General features: G+C 37.1%; 1 protein-coding gene across 11 annotated transcripts in view; it reads left to right on the plus strand.

The window, feature by feature from the left end:
- The window catches only part of ZNF280D (zinc finger protein 280D), a 158888-nt gene that overhangs the window by 19565 nt on the left and 126148 nt on the right, over positions 1-13175 (plus strand). For 8 of the 11 annotated variants that reach the window (XR_008699347.1, XM_055537850.1, XM_055537849.1 and 5 more), the window contains 4 exons: positions 433-478; positions 8687-8833; positions 11858-11923; positions 12024-12163. Coding sequence is in view for 10 of the 11 variants with exons in the window: in XM_055537850.1 (XP_055393825.1) it covers positions 466-478; positions 8687-8833; positions 11858-11923; positions 12024-12163 (366 nt within the window). In the remaining variant the exon portion in view is untranslated. The remainder of the gene's footprint in view (positions 1-432; positions 479-8686; positions 8834-11857; positions 11924-12023; positions 12164-13175) is intronic. The other 3 variants (XM_055537851.1, XM_055537852.1, XM_055537853.1) reach the window with 2 other exon arrangements.

The raw sequence follows: 13175 nt of genomic DNA on the forward strand, positions 1-13175 counted from the left end.
GAGTTCATTGATTAGAAAACCCAGAAAAACATAAACTAAAATTGATTTATGATTATGTTTTCTTATGGAAACAATTATATTTATATCTGAAATGTGAAGACTCAGCAACAGTTAAAGGTTAATGTCAGCATCTGAATGTTCAGATTTAATACAATACTATACTTTGAGGTGATTATTCATTTCTACAGAAGGATGCTTTTAAAAAACTTTATATATAGTAATTTCAGACTTGCTCAAATATTAAGGGCTTAATGGAATCACCATTTTACTTAATAAATTTGAGTTCATTCAAGAATGAACCAATTATGTAGAGTGAGTTAAATATTTATATTAGACTTATCAAATTTAAACCTTGAGCTTTTTATATGAAAAAAGGTTAAACGTGTGTATTTAATGAAATCCACTTTAATGCTAGTTATCTTTATTTTATAGTAAAGAAAACTGAGGTATAACTTGCTGCCTTGTATGGAGTCACATGGTGAGTTTGAAGATCAAAATTAGATCCAAGAACTTCTGAATTTCAAGTTTCATTTTTCAGTATTTGGCTTTACTTAAAGAGACTCATAAAATTGACTGATATCATGTATCAGTACTTAGATAACAATTTACAGAAAATCAACTTTTCATCTTGATTGGTGGCAACCTTTTTCAGCCAAAAAGTAAGTGTTGTTGCTAGGATATATACTAGTGTTCAGTTCAGTTCAGTTGCTCAGTCATGACTGACTCTTTGTGACCCCAGGGACTGCAGCACACCAGGCTTCTCTGTCCATCACCAACTCCCGGAGCTTGCTCAAACTCATGTCCATTGAGTCGGTGATGCCATCCAACCATCTCATCCTCTGTTGTCTCCTTATCCTCCTACCTTCAGTCTTTCCCAACATCAGGGTCTTTTCCATTGAGTCAGTTCTTCGTATCAGGTGGCCAAAGTATTGGAGCTTCAGCTTCACCATCAGCCCTTCCGATGAGTATTCAGGACCAATTTCCTTTAGGATTAACTGGTTGGATCTCCTTAATGTCCAAGGGATTCTCAAGAGTCTTTTCCAACACCACAGTTTAAAACAATCAATTCTTCGGTGCTCAGCTTTTTTTATGGTCCAGCTCTCCCATTCATACAGGACTACTGGAAAAACCATGGCTTTGACTAGTTGGACCTTTGTCGGCAAAGTATCGTCTCTGCTTTTTAGTATGCTGTCCAGGTTTGTCATAGCTTTTCTTCCAGGGAGTAAGCGTCTTTTAATTTCATGGCTGCAATCACCATCTGCAGTGATTTTGGAGCCCAAGAAAATAAAGTCTGTCACTGTCTCCATTGTTTCAAGGTAAATTAAATGTGTTCAAGCAGGACATGGCAAGAGTGAACATTGACATACTAGGAATCAGTGAACTAAAATGGACAGGAACAGGCAAATTTAATTCAGATGACCATTATAACTACTTCTGCAGGCAAGAATCCCTTAGAAGAAATGGAGTAGCCCTCATAGTCAACAAAAGAGTCTGAAATGTAGCATGTGGGTGCAGTCTTCAAAACAGCAGAATGATCTCGGTTCGTTTCCAAGGCAAGCCATTCAGCATCACAGTAATCCAAGTCTGTGCCCCAATCACTGATGCCAGTGAAGCTGAAGTTGACCAGTTCAATGAAGACCTACTTCTAGAACTAACTCCAAAAAAAGATGTCCTTTCCATCATAGAGGATTGGAATGCAAAAATAGGAAGTCAAGAGATACCTGGAGTAACAGGCAAGTTTGGCCTGGGAGTACAAAATGAGGCAGGGCGAAGGTTAACAGAGTGTCAAGAGAACGTACTGGTCATAGCAAACATCTTTTCCAGCAACCCAAGAGATGACTGTACATGTGGACATCACCAGATAGTCGGTACTGAAATCAGATTGATTATGTTCTTTGCAGCCAAAGATAGAGAAGCTGTATACAGTCAGCAAAAACAAGACTTGGAGCTGACTGTGACTTAGGTCATGAGCTTCTTATTGCAAAGTTCAGGCTTAAATTGAAGAAAGTAGGGAAAACAACTAGGCCATTCAGGTTTTGGGGATTCCCAAGTAGCACTAGTGGTAAAGAACCTGCCTGCCAATGAAGGAGACATAGAGGCACAGGTTCGATCCCTGGGAAGACCTCTGGAGGAGGAAATGGCAGCCCACTCCACTATTCTTGCCTGGATCAACTCCCTTATGATTATACAGCAGAGGTGATGAATAGATTCAAGGGATTAGATCTGGTAGACAGTGCCTGAAGAACTATGGACGAAGGTTCATAGCATTGTACAGGTGGCAGTTTACCAAAACTGTCGCGAAGAGAAAGAAATGGAAGAAGGCAAAGTGGTTGTCTGAGGAGGCTTAACAGATATCTGAGGAAAGAAGAGAAGCGCAAGTTAAAGATATACTGCAGTGAATGCAGAGTTCCAGAAAATAGCAAGGAGAGACAAGAAGACCTTTTTCAATGAACAATGCCAAGAAAAAGAGGAAAACTATAGGGAGAGACCAGAGATCTCTCCAGGAAAATTGGAGATTATAAGGGAGCATTTCATGCAAGGATGGGCATGATAAAGGACAGAAACGGTCAGGACCTCACAGAAAGAGAAGTGATTAAGAAGAGGTGGCAAGAAGACGGGTGGTAAGAGTCAGTTCTTCTCATCAGGTGGCAGAAGTATTGGAACTTCAGCCTCAGCATCAGTCCTTGCAATGAATATTGAGGACTGATTTCCTTTAGGATGGACTGGTTTGCTCTCCTTAACTGTCCAAGGGACTCTGAAGAGTCTTTTCCAACACCACAACACAACTTCGGTGCTCAGCTTTCTTTATGGTCCAGCTCTCACATCCATACATAACTACTGGAAAAACCATAGCTTTGACTAGACGGCCCTTTGTTGGCAAAGTAATGTCTCCGCTTTTTAATATGCTGTCTAGGTTGGTTGTAACTTTTCTTCCAAGGAGCAAGCGTCTTTTAATTTCATGGCTGCAGTCACCATCTGCAGTGATTTTGGAGCCAGAGAAAATAAAGTCTGTCACTGTTTCCATTGTTTCCCCAATCTGTTTGCCATGAAGTGATGGGACTGGATCACCTGACCGGATGCCAGGATCTTTTTTTTTTAAATGCTGAGTTTTAAGCCAGCTTTTTCACTTTCCTCTTTCACTTTCATCAAAAAGCTGTTTCTTCTTCCCTTTCTTCCATAAGGGTGGAGTCATCTACATATCAGATTTTTCTTTTCTTTTTTTTTTTTCTTGAGGATAAAAAGGAGCTATTTATTTCTTAATGAAAGGAAAAATAGGTGAAAGATATGAACAGATATTTTACCAAGAAGACATACAGATGGCAAATAAACCATGTGGAAAAAGAAAGATCAACATTATGATTCCTTGCTGCTGCTGCTAAGTCACTTCAGTCATGTCCGACTCTGTGTGACCCCATAGACGGCAGCCCACCAGGCTCTCCCGTCCCTGGGATTCTCCAGGCAAGAACACCAGAGTGGGTTGCCATTTCCTTCTCCCACACATGAAAGTGAAAAGTGAAAGCGAAGTCGTTCAGTCGTGTCCAACTCTTTGTGACCCCATGGACTACAGCCTACCAGGCTCCTCCATCCATGGGATTTTCCAGGCAAGAGTACTGGAGTGAGGTGCCATTGCCTTCTCTGTACATATCAGATTTTTCTCCTGGCGATCTTGATTCTAGCTGTACTTCATCCAGCCTGGCATTTCACATGATGTACTCTGCATGTAAGTTAAATAAGAAGGGAAACAATATACAGCCTTGATGTACTCCTTTCCCAATTTAGAACCAGTCTGTTGTTCCATGTCTGGTTCTAACTGTTGCTTCCTGACCTGCATACAGATTTCTCAGGAGGCAGGTCAGGTGGTCTGATATTCCCATCTCTTGAAGAATTTTCCACAGTTTGTTTGATCCACACAGTCAAAGTCTTTAGTGTAGTCAATGAAGTAGATGTAGGTATTTTTCTGGAATTCTCTTGCTTTTTTGATGATCCAGCGGATGTTGGCAAATTGATCTCTGGTTCCTCTGACTTTTCTAAATCCAGCTTGAACAATCTGGAAGTTCTTGGTTCACATACTGTTGAAGCCTAGCTTGGAGAATTTTGAACATTCCTTTGCTAGCATGTGAGATGAGTACAATTGTGTGGTAGTTGGAGCATTCTTTGACATTGCCTTTCTTTGGGATGGGAATGAAAACTGACCTTTCCAGTCCTGTGGCCATTGCTGAGTTTTCCAAATTTGTTGGCATATTGAGTGCGGCACTTTAACAGCATCATCCTTTAGGATTTGAAATAGCTCAGCTGGAATTCCATCATGTCCACTAGCTTGTTCGTGGTGATGCTTTCTAAGGCCCACTTCACTTTGTACTCTAGGATGTCTGGCTCTAGGTGAGTGATCTCACCATCATGGTTATGCTGGATCATTAAGACCTGTTTTTTTGTATAGTTCTTCTGTGTATTCTTGCCACCTCTTCTTAATATCTTCTGCTTCTGTTAGGTCCATACCATTTCTGTCCTTTATTGAGCCCTTCTTTGCATGAAATGTTCCCTTGGTATCTCTAATTTTCTTGAAGAGATCTCTAGTCTTTCCCATTCTATTGTTTTCCTCTATTTCTTTGCATTGATCACTTAGGAAGGCTTTCTTATGTTTCTTTTATGCATAGGCAAAATCTGATCATTTCTAAAAATATTATAAAGCTGTCATGTATCTTCAAAAATTATTTCTCAACAATATATCCTGAATATATTTACAATGGCAGTGCCATGCTAAAGAGTGAGGTGGAAGACCTTTGCTTTCTATGTGAGTTTGATAGATCTGTCATAGCAAAGTATTATAGAGTAGATGACTTAACAGAAACTTATTTTCTCATATTTCTGGAGGCTGGATGTCAAAGATCTAGGTATTTTTGAGTGACTTGAAGGAAGGATATATTTCAGGCCTCTCCTTTGCTTATAGATGGTCATCTGCTTCCTGTGTCTTCAAATGGTCTTACCTCTGTACATGTATATGTGTCCTGATCTGCTCTTCTCTTATGGACAATGATCATAATGTATTAGCGCCCACTCTCATAATCTCACTTTAACTTACTTCTTTAAAGATTCTGCCTCCAAATATATACACATTGTGAGGTACTGATGGTGAGGACTTCAGAATATGAATTTTGGAGAAACTCAGTTTAGTTCATAACATGTACCAACTGGAAATATATGATATTTTTAATATTAGTATATAATGAATTTCCCTAATCTTTTAAAAGTAGGCATTGCTTGACTTCACCTACTTTCCTGGTTTTAGATTATTATATATGTCTGTACTGCCTATCTTATATGTAGAGTGAAATATACTGTCAAGGAGCTCATTTTGCCTTAAATGTAGTAGTGTTTTTAATCATTTGACTTGAAGAATTCTATATAACTATTAAAACAGTATAGTTTAGAAAAGAAAGGGATCATTTCAGGATATTGATGACATTTGGGAAAATGAGAAGGCCTTATTTATTTATATATTTTTTGGTAGGTGGACTACTAAACATTTAAGTAATTATAGGCCAGGAAATGATTTAAGGTACATTTATAGAAGGGAAAATTCTTTTAAATTTGTAAAAGAATGGCACCTACTTTAATAAGGTATTTCCTGTGTATGACATCTCCAAAGTACTGTTTCAATTAGCACTATCTTTTAAGACTGTGGTAGAACATTGTCTTGAGTCAAGAGAGAAATGGCATTGCTTTATTATAATAAAAAATGACCTTTAGAAGTTACCACCTTTAATTCATAATGATATCATTGTCTAAGCCAGAACCTTTGAACACTGGAGGTTTTTTCCTTTTGAAGTCTCCCTCTGTCCTATACCCCCACTCCAGTACTCTTGCCTGGAAAATTGCATGGACGGAGGAGCCTGGTAGGCTGTAGTCCATGGGGTCGCTAAGAGTCGGACATGATTGAGAGACTTCACTTTGACTTTTCACTTTCTGCATTGGAGAAGGCAATGACACCCCACTCCAGTACTCTTGCCTGGAGAATCCCATGGGTGGAGGAGCCTGGTGGGCTGCAGTCCATGGGGTCGCGAAGAGTTGGACACAACTGAGCGACTTCACTTTCACTTTTCACTTTCCTGCATTGGAGAAGGAAATGGCAACCCACTCCAGTGTTCTTGCCTGGAGAATCCCAGGGACGGGGAAGCCTGGTGGGCTGCCGTCTATGGGGTCGCACAGAGTCGGACACGACTGAAGCGACTTAGAGCAGCAGCAGCAGCCTGTCCTATACAGACAGACAGACAGACAGACAGACATTTTGTTGTTTAGTCGCTCAGTCATGTTCAACTCTTTGCAACCCCATGGATTGCAGCACGCCAGGCTTCCCTGTCCACTGTCTCCCTGAGTTTGCTCAAGCTCACGTCCATTTTGTCAGTGATGCCATCCAGCCATCTCCTCCTCTGTCGCCCTCTTCTGCCCTCAATCTTTCCCAGCATCAGGGTCTTTTCCTATGAGTTGGCCCTTGTGTGTGTGTGTGTATATACATACACGCATATGTATATATACCCTCTTTATATATCACTTGTACCCATCTCCATTCCTATTACTTTAGAACTTTAATACTGTATCTCTTTTTTTCCTCTGCTACTCTTACTCTTCCTTTTTCTCCTTCATCTCAGCTTAAAGTATACACATAGTTTTAAATAAAGCAAACAACTTAAAAAGACTATGTGGTTTAGCCTCAGTTTCTTAAAAAGTGCTTATGTGCGTATATATTTGTGCTTTCCGTTGCATAGTCAGTTTTAACCATTTTCTGGTATTCTGTCATGAGGATTTTTGCTTTTTACAACTATCCCTTCCTTCCCTCTAAGTGTCTCTCAATTTTTGGTTAAATCTGTATTTGATATTTTCATTATGATGTCCATATAAACACTGTTTACTGATAAGCATGGTAGTATGCTATTCATATGCTATTATATATAGAATAGCATGTGAGGGAATACATTTTTTACTTGTTTGTTTACCCAGCAATTAATACTTTTCATGTTTTTTGATTTGCTAACTTTTATTAATGTCTATAGCTAAATCTTCTCACACCCTCAAGAACCTCTCAGTTCAATTTTCAGTATGTTGAAATCTGTCAGGTAGTATAAAATTTTATTTTAATCATCTTTTCTTTGGCCTCCTGGAGACGTTCCTCCTGAAGGTGCTGTTCTCAGGCGTTAGTCTAGACTGGCTGTTCTTTAGGCCTGCTGAACTTCTGTTGTCCTGGAACTTTGTACTGTGTTGAATGCCATGTTTTCTACATCCTGTGTCTTCCTCTTTCTTTACTGAGTCTCTTGTTTTGGTGGATTCTATAGTAACTTCAGGAGAACGAGTGCCTGGGAAGTAAATTTTGTGTGATGTTGCTGGTCCTTACTCTTACACTTAAATGAAAAGTTTGGATTTTCTAAATTGAAATATAATTTTGGTAAGAATTTTTAAAGAATTGTTTTACTGTGTTCTAGTTTCTGTTCTTATTACTCTTAATCTTTTGTATATGACCTGTTTCTGTTCCCTAACTCCCAATCCCTGAAGATATGCTCTTTATCTTTTTTGTTCTGAAATTTGGCAGTGATATGTCCTGGTATAACTTTTTTCTTGATTGTTGTATTGAGCGTTAATGGGATCTTTCAGCTCAGAGATTATTGTCTTCTGATCTTGGAAATTTTCTTGCATTATTTCTTTGATAACTTACCCCCTGCTTTCTCTCTATTCTCTTTCTATAAATTTAAGTGTTGTACCTTTAAATTGATTTTCTAACAACCTTGTATTCTCTGTTTTGTTTATGTGTGTGTGTGTGTGTGTGTTTATATACATTTTTTTTTTTCAGTTCTGAGGACATTTGTTTTTTTAAGTGAATAAAAAAATTTTGGCTATTGTATTTTAAATCCTATTTTGTTTTATAACATCCTTTTTGGTCTCATATCTCTAAAGATGCTAACTATATTTTCTCTAATATTTGTCTTGCTTTTTGTACCTCTTTTCCTAAGGGTTCTTTCTCTGTTTTATTGATTTTGGTCTGGAAGACAAGAGGTTTTTCTAAAATTTCTGGTGCTTATTGGTTGTATATTTAACACCAAGGCACTAAAATGCTTCTATGCTTGGTCAGAACTTCTAGGATGGTGATATTTTACTGTATGTTCTTTGGTCTGTTTCTTCAGGCAAGAAATTTTCCCTGATTGGAATAAATCTCACTTTGTTCTTTTATTTTAGTCTAGCATCTCATCCTTTCTTTGCTATGTACCTGACATACCTGAATTGGGTTCAGTTTTTCTGTTCTCTCTCCCATCTGTTGCCTTTTATTCTTAGTTTGTCTCTCATTTGTTAGTACATTTTTTCCCAGATAATGGTTCAGTGCAACCTTTTTCATAGATATAATCATATTCCAGGTGTATGACTGAAACTGACTTTGTTCCCAAATGTTCTGTCCACTGTAAATAACTACTATCAACCATTATCTATCAATCATCTCTTTATCTAAGTTTTACTAGTTTAAATCTTAGAGAGTGAACTCTGAGTTTCTCACTATTGCCGCCATGTACTAACTGTGAATATCAACTCAGAAATTGCTATTAGGATTATTAAAGTAGATCTTAAATCTCCTACTATGTATTACAAAAATGTATTTATTTTTCTTTTTGAAAATAAGGTTTGCTTCTCTCCTTTTGAAAATTAGATAATTCAAAAATGGCAGAGCTCTTTATGGAATGTGAAGAAGAAGAGTTGGAACCATGGCAGAAGAAAGTAAAAGAGGTTGATGATGATGATGATGATGAACCGATCTTTGTTGGAGAGATATCAAGTTCAAAACCAGCAATTTCAAGTGAGCATTTACTTTCAGTAAACCCCAGTTTTCTAAGATACCATTTCTAATGGAAAACCTTGTGAACTCTCTTATACACATTTAATTAAGTCCTTGTTCCTTGGTAAGGAGTTAAGGATGAAAGATGGGGTGGGAAATCGGTAAAAATTTCAGAATTAAAGTTTTAAATTTGGGAACTTGTGGAAGGAGCTAAGAAGTTAAAATATCAGATGTGAGAAAAATAAATGGACTAAGACAAACTGGTGACATCAGAAGTTTTTCATAATAGAAATCATAATTTTTAGTGGAGCCAAGTAACCTGTTTATCTTTTTGTTCATTTTCTTCCCCCCCCCCCCCTCACTTAAAACTCAGAAACAGAAGAGTTTAGAATATTTTGCTTAAAATGTTGGAATACACTAAGTATGTTTGGGTTAGTCTTAGATAGGGGTTCTCACATGCAAGCAGCTGTCTCATTGCAGTGACATTTATAGTAGCTACAAATGTATAGGCAGTGAATGATTTCAGTTAAGAGTAATTGGATTTGCCATTGTTATAATGTTAAATGGCTCTTGTTAAAACATCCACTCAATAATGTATGGAAGTACAGAGAAATAATGTATACATTTCAGGGGAGAAAGAGAAAATAGATCCCTTCCCATTGCATTTACATGTGTTTTGTTTGCTTAAGTCAGGAGAATTTACCAAAGCTCATAACCAGCATACTAGTGTTTTGTTTTGTTTTGCCAAAATCAGTGCTTAAAAGTATAACAGAGAGACTGCTTTCAAATTTTCTGAAAGCCTGATTCTTTCTTCTATTGCCTCTAAGCTTGGAATGGCACTTTTTTTTTTTTTTTCAGTTTTATCAGAGGGAGACTAGCTTAACTGATGGAATTCTGAATAGCATTTTTTGTGGAAGATTGATAATCACTCAAAAGAGGTTCTGAATGGAGTGCTACTTTGATTATAAATTGAACTAGGTGTGGCGGCATACTTGTTGCTGATAGTGGAACATAATTATACATTCTCTTAATTACTGTTTCTAGTCGCTATAATTCTTTTATATGGGAATATTACCATATTGCAAAATCGTTACTCAAGTTGTCTTACTGAAAACAAGACAATTAAGACTTAAATTGAATTTATACTGATTTTTAGATGACTCTTAACAGTATTCAAATAGAAAAATGTATGTTAATTTTAAAATAATTGTCAGAAGGAGACTGATCCCAATAGAATTTCTTTTCTGTACTCTTAAGATGCAGAATTTAAATGATTGTATTGTTGCTTTTGTATAAGCCATAAAATATTTTAACATATGGAGTATGAGCTAAATGTTTATATATGTCGCCAGAAAGGAAGGTAAAAAATTTTTTATTGTAGAATACAAACTCCAAAACATACTTTAGCAGTAGTCCTTTGAAGGTTTGAATAAATACTTAATCTTGAATTTATGCATGAAAATAGTGTCAAGTTGTTTGAGCAGATTGTTCTCCTTTCAGTTCAGTTCAGTTCAGTCGCTCAGTCGTGTCCAACTCTTTGCGACCCCATGAATTGCAGCACGCCAGGCCTCCCTGTCCATCACCAACTCCTGGAGTTCATTCAAACTCAAGTCCATCGAGTCAGTGATGCCATCCAGCCATCTCATCCTCTGTCATCCCCTTCTCCTCCTGCCCCCAATCCCTCCCAGCATCAGAGTCTTTTCCAATGAGTCAACTCTTCTCATGAGGTGGCCAAAGGACTGGAGTTTCAGCTTCAGCATCATTCCTTCCAAAGAACACCCACGACTGATCTCCTTTAGAATGGACATCTCTAATACTTAGGTATAGAGTACTGCACTGTCATTTTCAGAAAACAGTCCTACTTTTATATGGCCCTTTACACTACAGAATTGGAGAAGGCAATGGCACCCCACTCCAGTACTCTTGCCTGGAAAATCTCATGGACAGAGGAGCCTGGTAGCCTGCAGTCCATGGGGTCCCTAAGAGTCAGGCACGACTAAGTGACTTCACTTTCACTTTTCACTTTCATGCATTGGAGAAGGAAATGGCAACCCACTCCAGTGTTCTTGCCTGGAGAATCCCAGGGACAGAGGAGCCTGGTGGGCTGCTGTCTATGGGGTCGCACAGAGTCGGACACGACTGAAGCGACTTAGCAGCAGCAGCAGCAACAGCTAGAAGCTTGCACTCTCTCTCTATATATATACTACAGAATTAATTTATGGAGGCTTGTTCCTTTCTATTATTAGGGGAAATGAGGAAATTGTTTTATGAGGTCTGGTGTTAGTCCTTTTACCTTTTTCTAACCAATAATTTTAGGCAGATCCTTAGTCTTCTGAATTTTAGTTCAGTCATAAAAAAACCTGTAAATTATTGAGTTCACATGCATGCATGCAATTAGAAACTTTAAATTGATCCTGAAAGTCGTATTAGGCCCTGACTGACTTCTGGTATAGTGATAAATATGAAGCCCATTAAGTTGCAAGATATTCTGGTAAACTGTATGTTCACTTTAGTCTGCATTCTCTAATAGCTTCCCTTTCAGGACTTGAGTAATGGTGGAGATAATCCAATGAGGTCCCTTATAATGATACTTCAGGGCTTATAAGGGTGTGAATTGGATATGGATGTTGGACAGGATTTGATTTTCAGTAAATAGGAACATGAATGCATGTATGTACAGCCCTTTCATCTCTCAAAGCAAGATATATACTTCAATTTTAGTTGTATATGAATATATTTTTGGAATATTTTTGCCAATTATATGAACTATTTCTTTGCCATGCAGAAGATTTGACTTATGGGTAGTCATATTTATCAATCTTTAACTTCTGGGTTTTGGATTTTGAATTACAGTTAGAAATGTTATTCTTATTCTATAAGAATTAAGATACTATTTTTAGTAGATAAAGATATATATGTTAACCTGTATACTCCTTCCAGAAATCTTTTCAGTTGTTTTCAGTGTATGATTTCTATTTTTATATATATATATATATATATATATAATTCAAACAATGAGTTTTAAAATAATGTAATCTTTTATAGATATTTTGAATAGAGTAAACCCCAGCTCATATTCAAGGGGAATAAAGAATGGTGCACTCTGCCGAGGTACAGTAGTATTTTACTATTTTTATTTTAAAGTGAAGTATTTTGACATCATTGATTATATAGAAATATATTCAATGTGTTGTGTAATTTTAAAATACAGGTATTACTCCTGCATTCAAGCCTACAAGTCAACATTACACGAATCCAGCATCAAATCCAGTGGCTGCCTCGCCGGTAAATTTTCATCCTGAATCTAGATCTTCAGATAGTTCTGTTATTGTTCAGCCTTTGTCTAAACCTGTAAGTGTTTCTGAAACTACACAGTCAGCTCAGGGATATGTTGGGTATTATTTATCTGTGTCAACAATGCATAGTGAAAATTCTGTATTTCCATGGGTAGTCATTCAGTGGAATCATAATCAGCATCAGAAAATATCACCATCTTTATGATAGTTTAACCAGTACCCAAATAATAATTGTAGGAACAAACTACCCAGCCTGTTTTTAGATCTGATAATATGCTTAAATAGGCTACAGTATTGAAAACTGTGCTATTAAAACATGAATAAAAGTATATTTAGTAATAATGGCAAACTATTTCAGATTGTAAACTGGGCTAAATGTTCTTAGTTCTTAACTGGGAAAATTGCTAGAGGCTATTGTAGCCTTTTATTCTGAAAACATACCTTCATAGTTTAGTTTAACTTTTATAGAAAGTAATAGTTAATATTGAGTTGTTAATGTGTGTAAGGTTTTGTGCTATCATGAATTAATCTCTTTAAATTCTTAAATGTTCCTATGAAGTAGGCAGTATTATTTATTTTTGTTTTATAGTTGAGGAAACTGAGGCTCACATAGTTTAAATAATTCACTCAAGGTGGCACAGCTGGAAAATGGTAGATCTGGGATTTCAGTCCATTGCCTTAGTGTAAAAATTTTCAAAGTGTAGTCATCAGTCCCCTGGGGTACCCCTGAGACTGTTTCATGGGCTTTGGATCAACAGTATTGTCAAAATAATGCAAAGGAACTGTTTGCTTTTGTCACTGCGTTGACACTTGCACTGATGATGCAAAAGCAATGGTGAGTAAACTGCTGGGGTGTTAGTATGAATAGTAGTTTTTGTACTAGTCATCATCATGTACTCACAATAAAAATTGTTTCAGTCATACTCAGTTACTTTGATGAAATATTAAAATGTCATTAATTTTATGAACTCTCTACCCTAGAATATATGTCTTTTAAAATGTTTCACGTATGAAATGGATAGTATGCTTAATATACCTCTATGTCTGAGGTATGATGATTAGCTTGG

This window comes from Bubalus kerabau, chromosome 10 (assembly GCF_029407905.1).
Source record: "Bubalus kerabau isolate K-KA32 ecotype Philippines breed swamp buffalo chromosome 10, PCC_UOA_SB_1v2, whole genome shotgun sequence".
Classification (NCBI taxonomy): domain Eukaryota; kingdom Metazoa; phylum Chordata; class Mammalia; order Artiodactyla; family Bovidae; genus Bubalus; species Bubalus kerabau.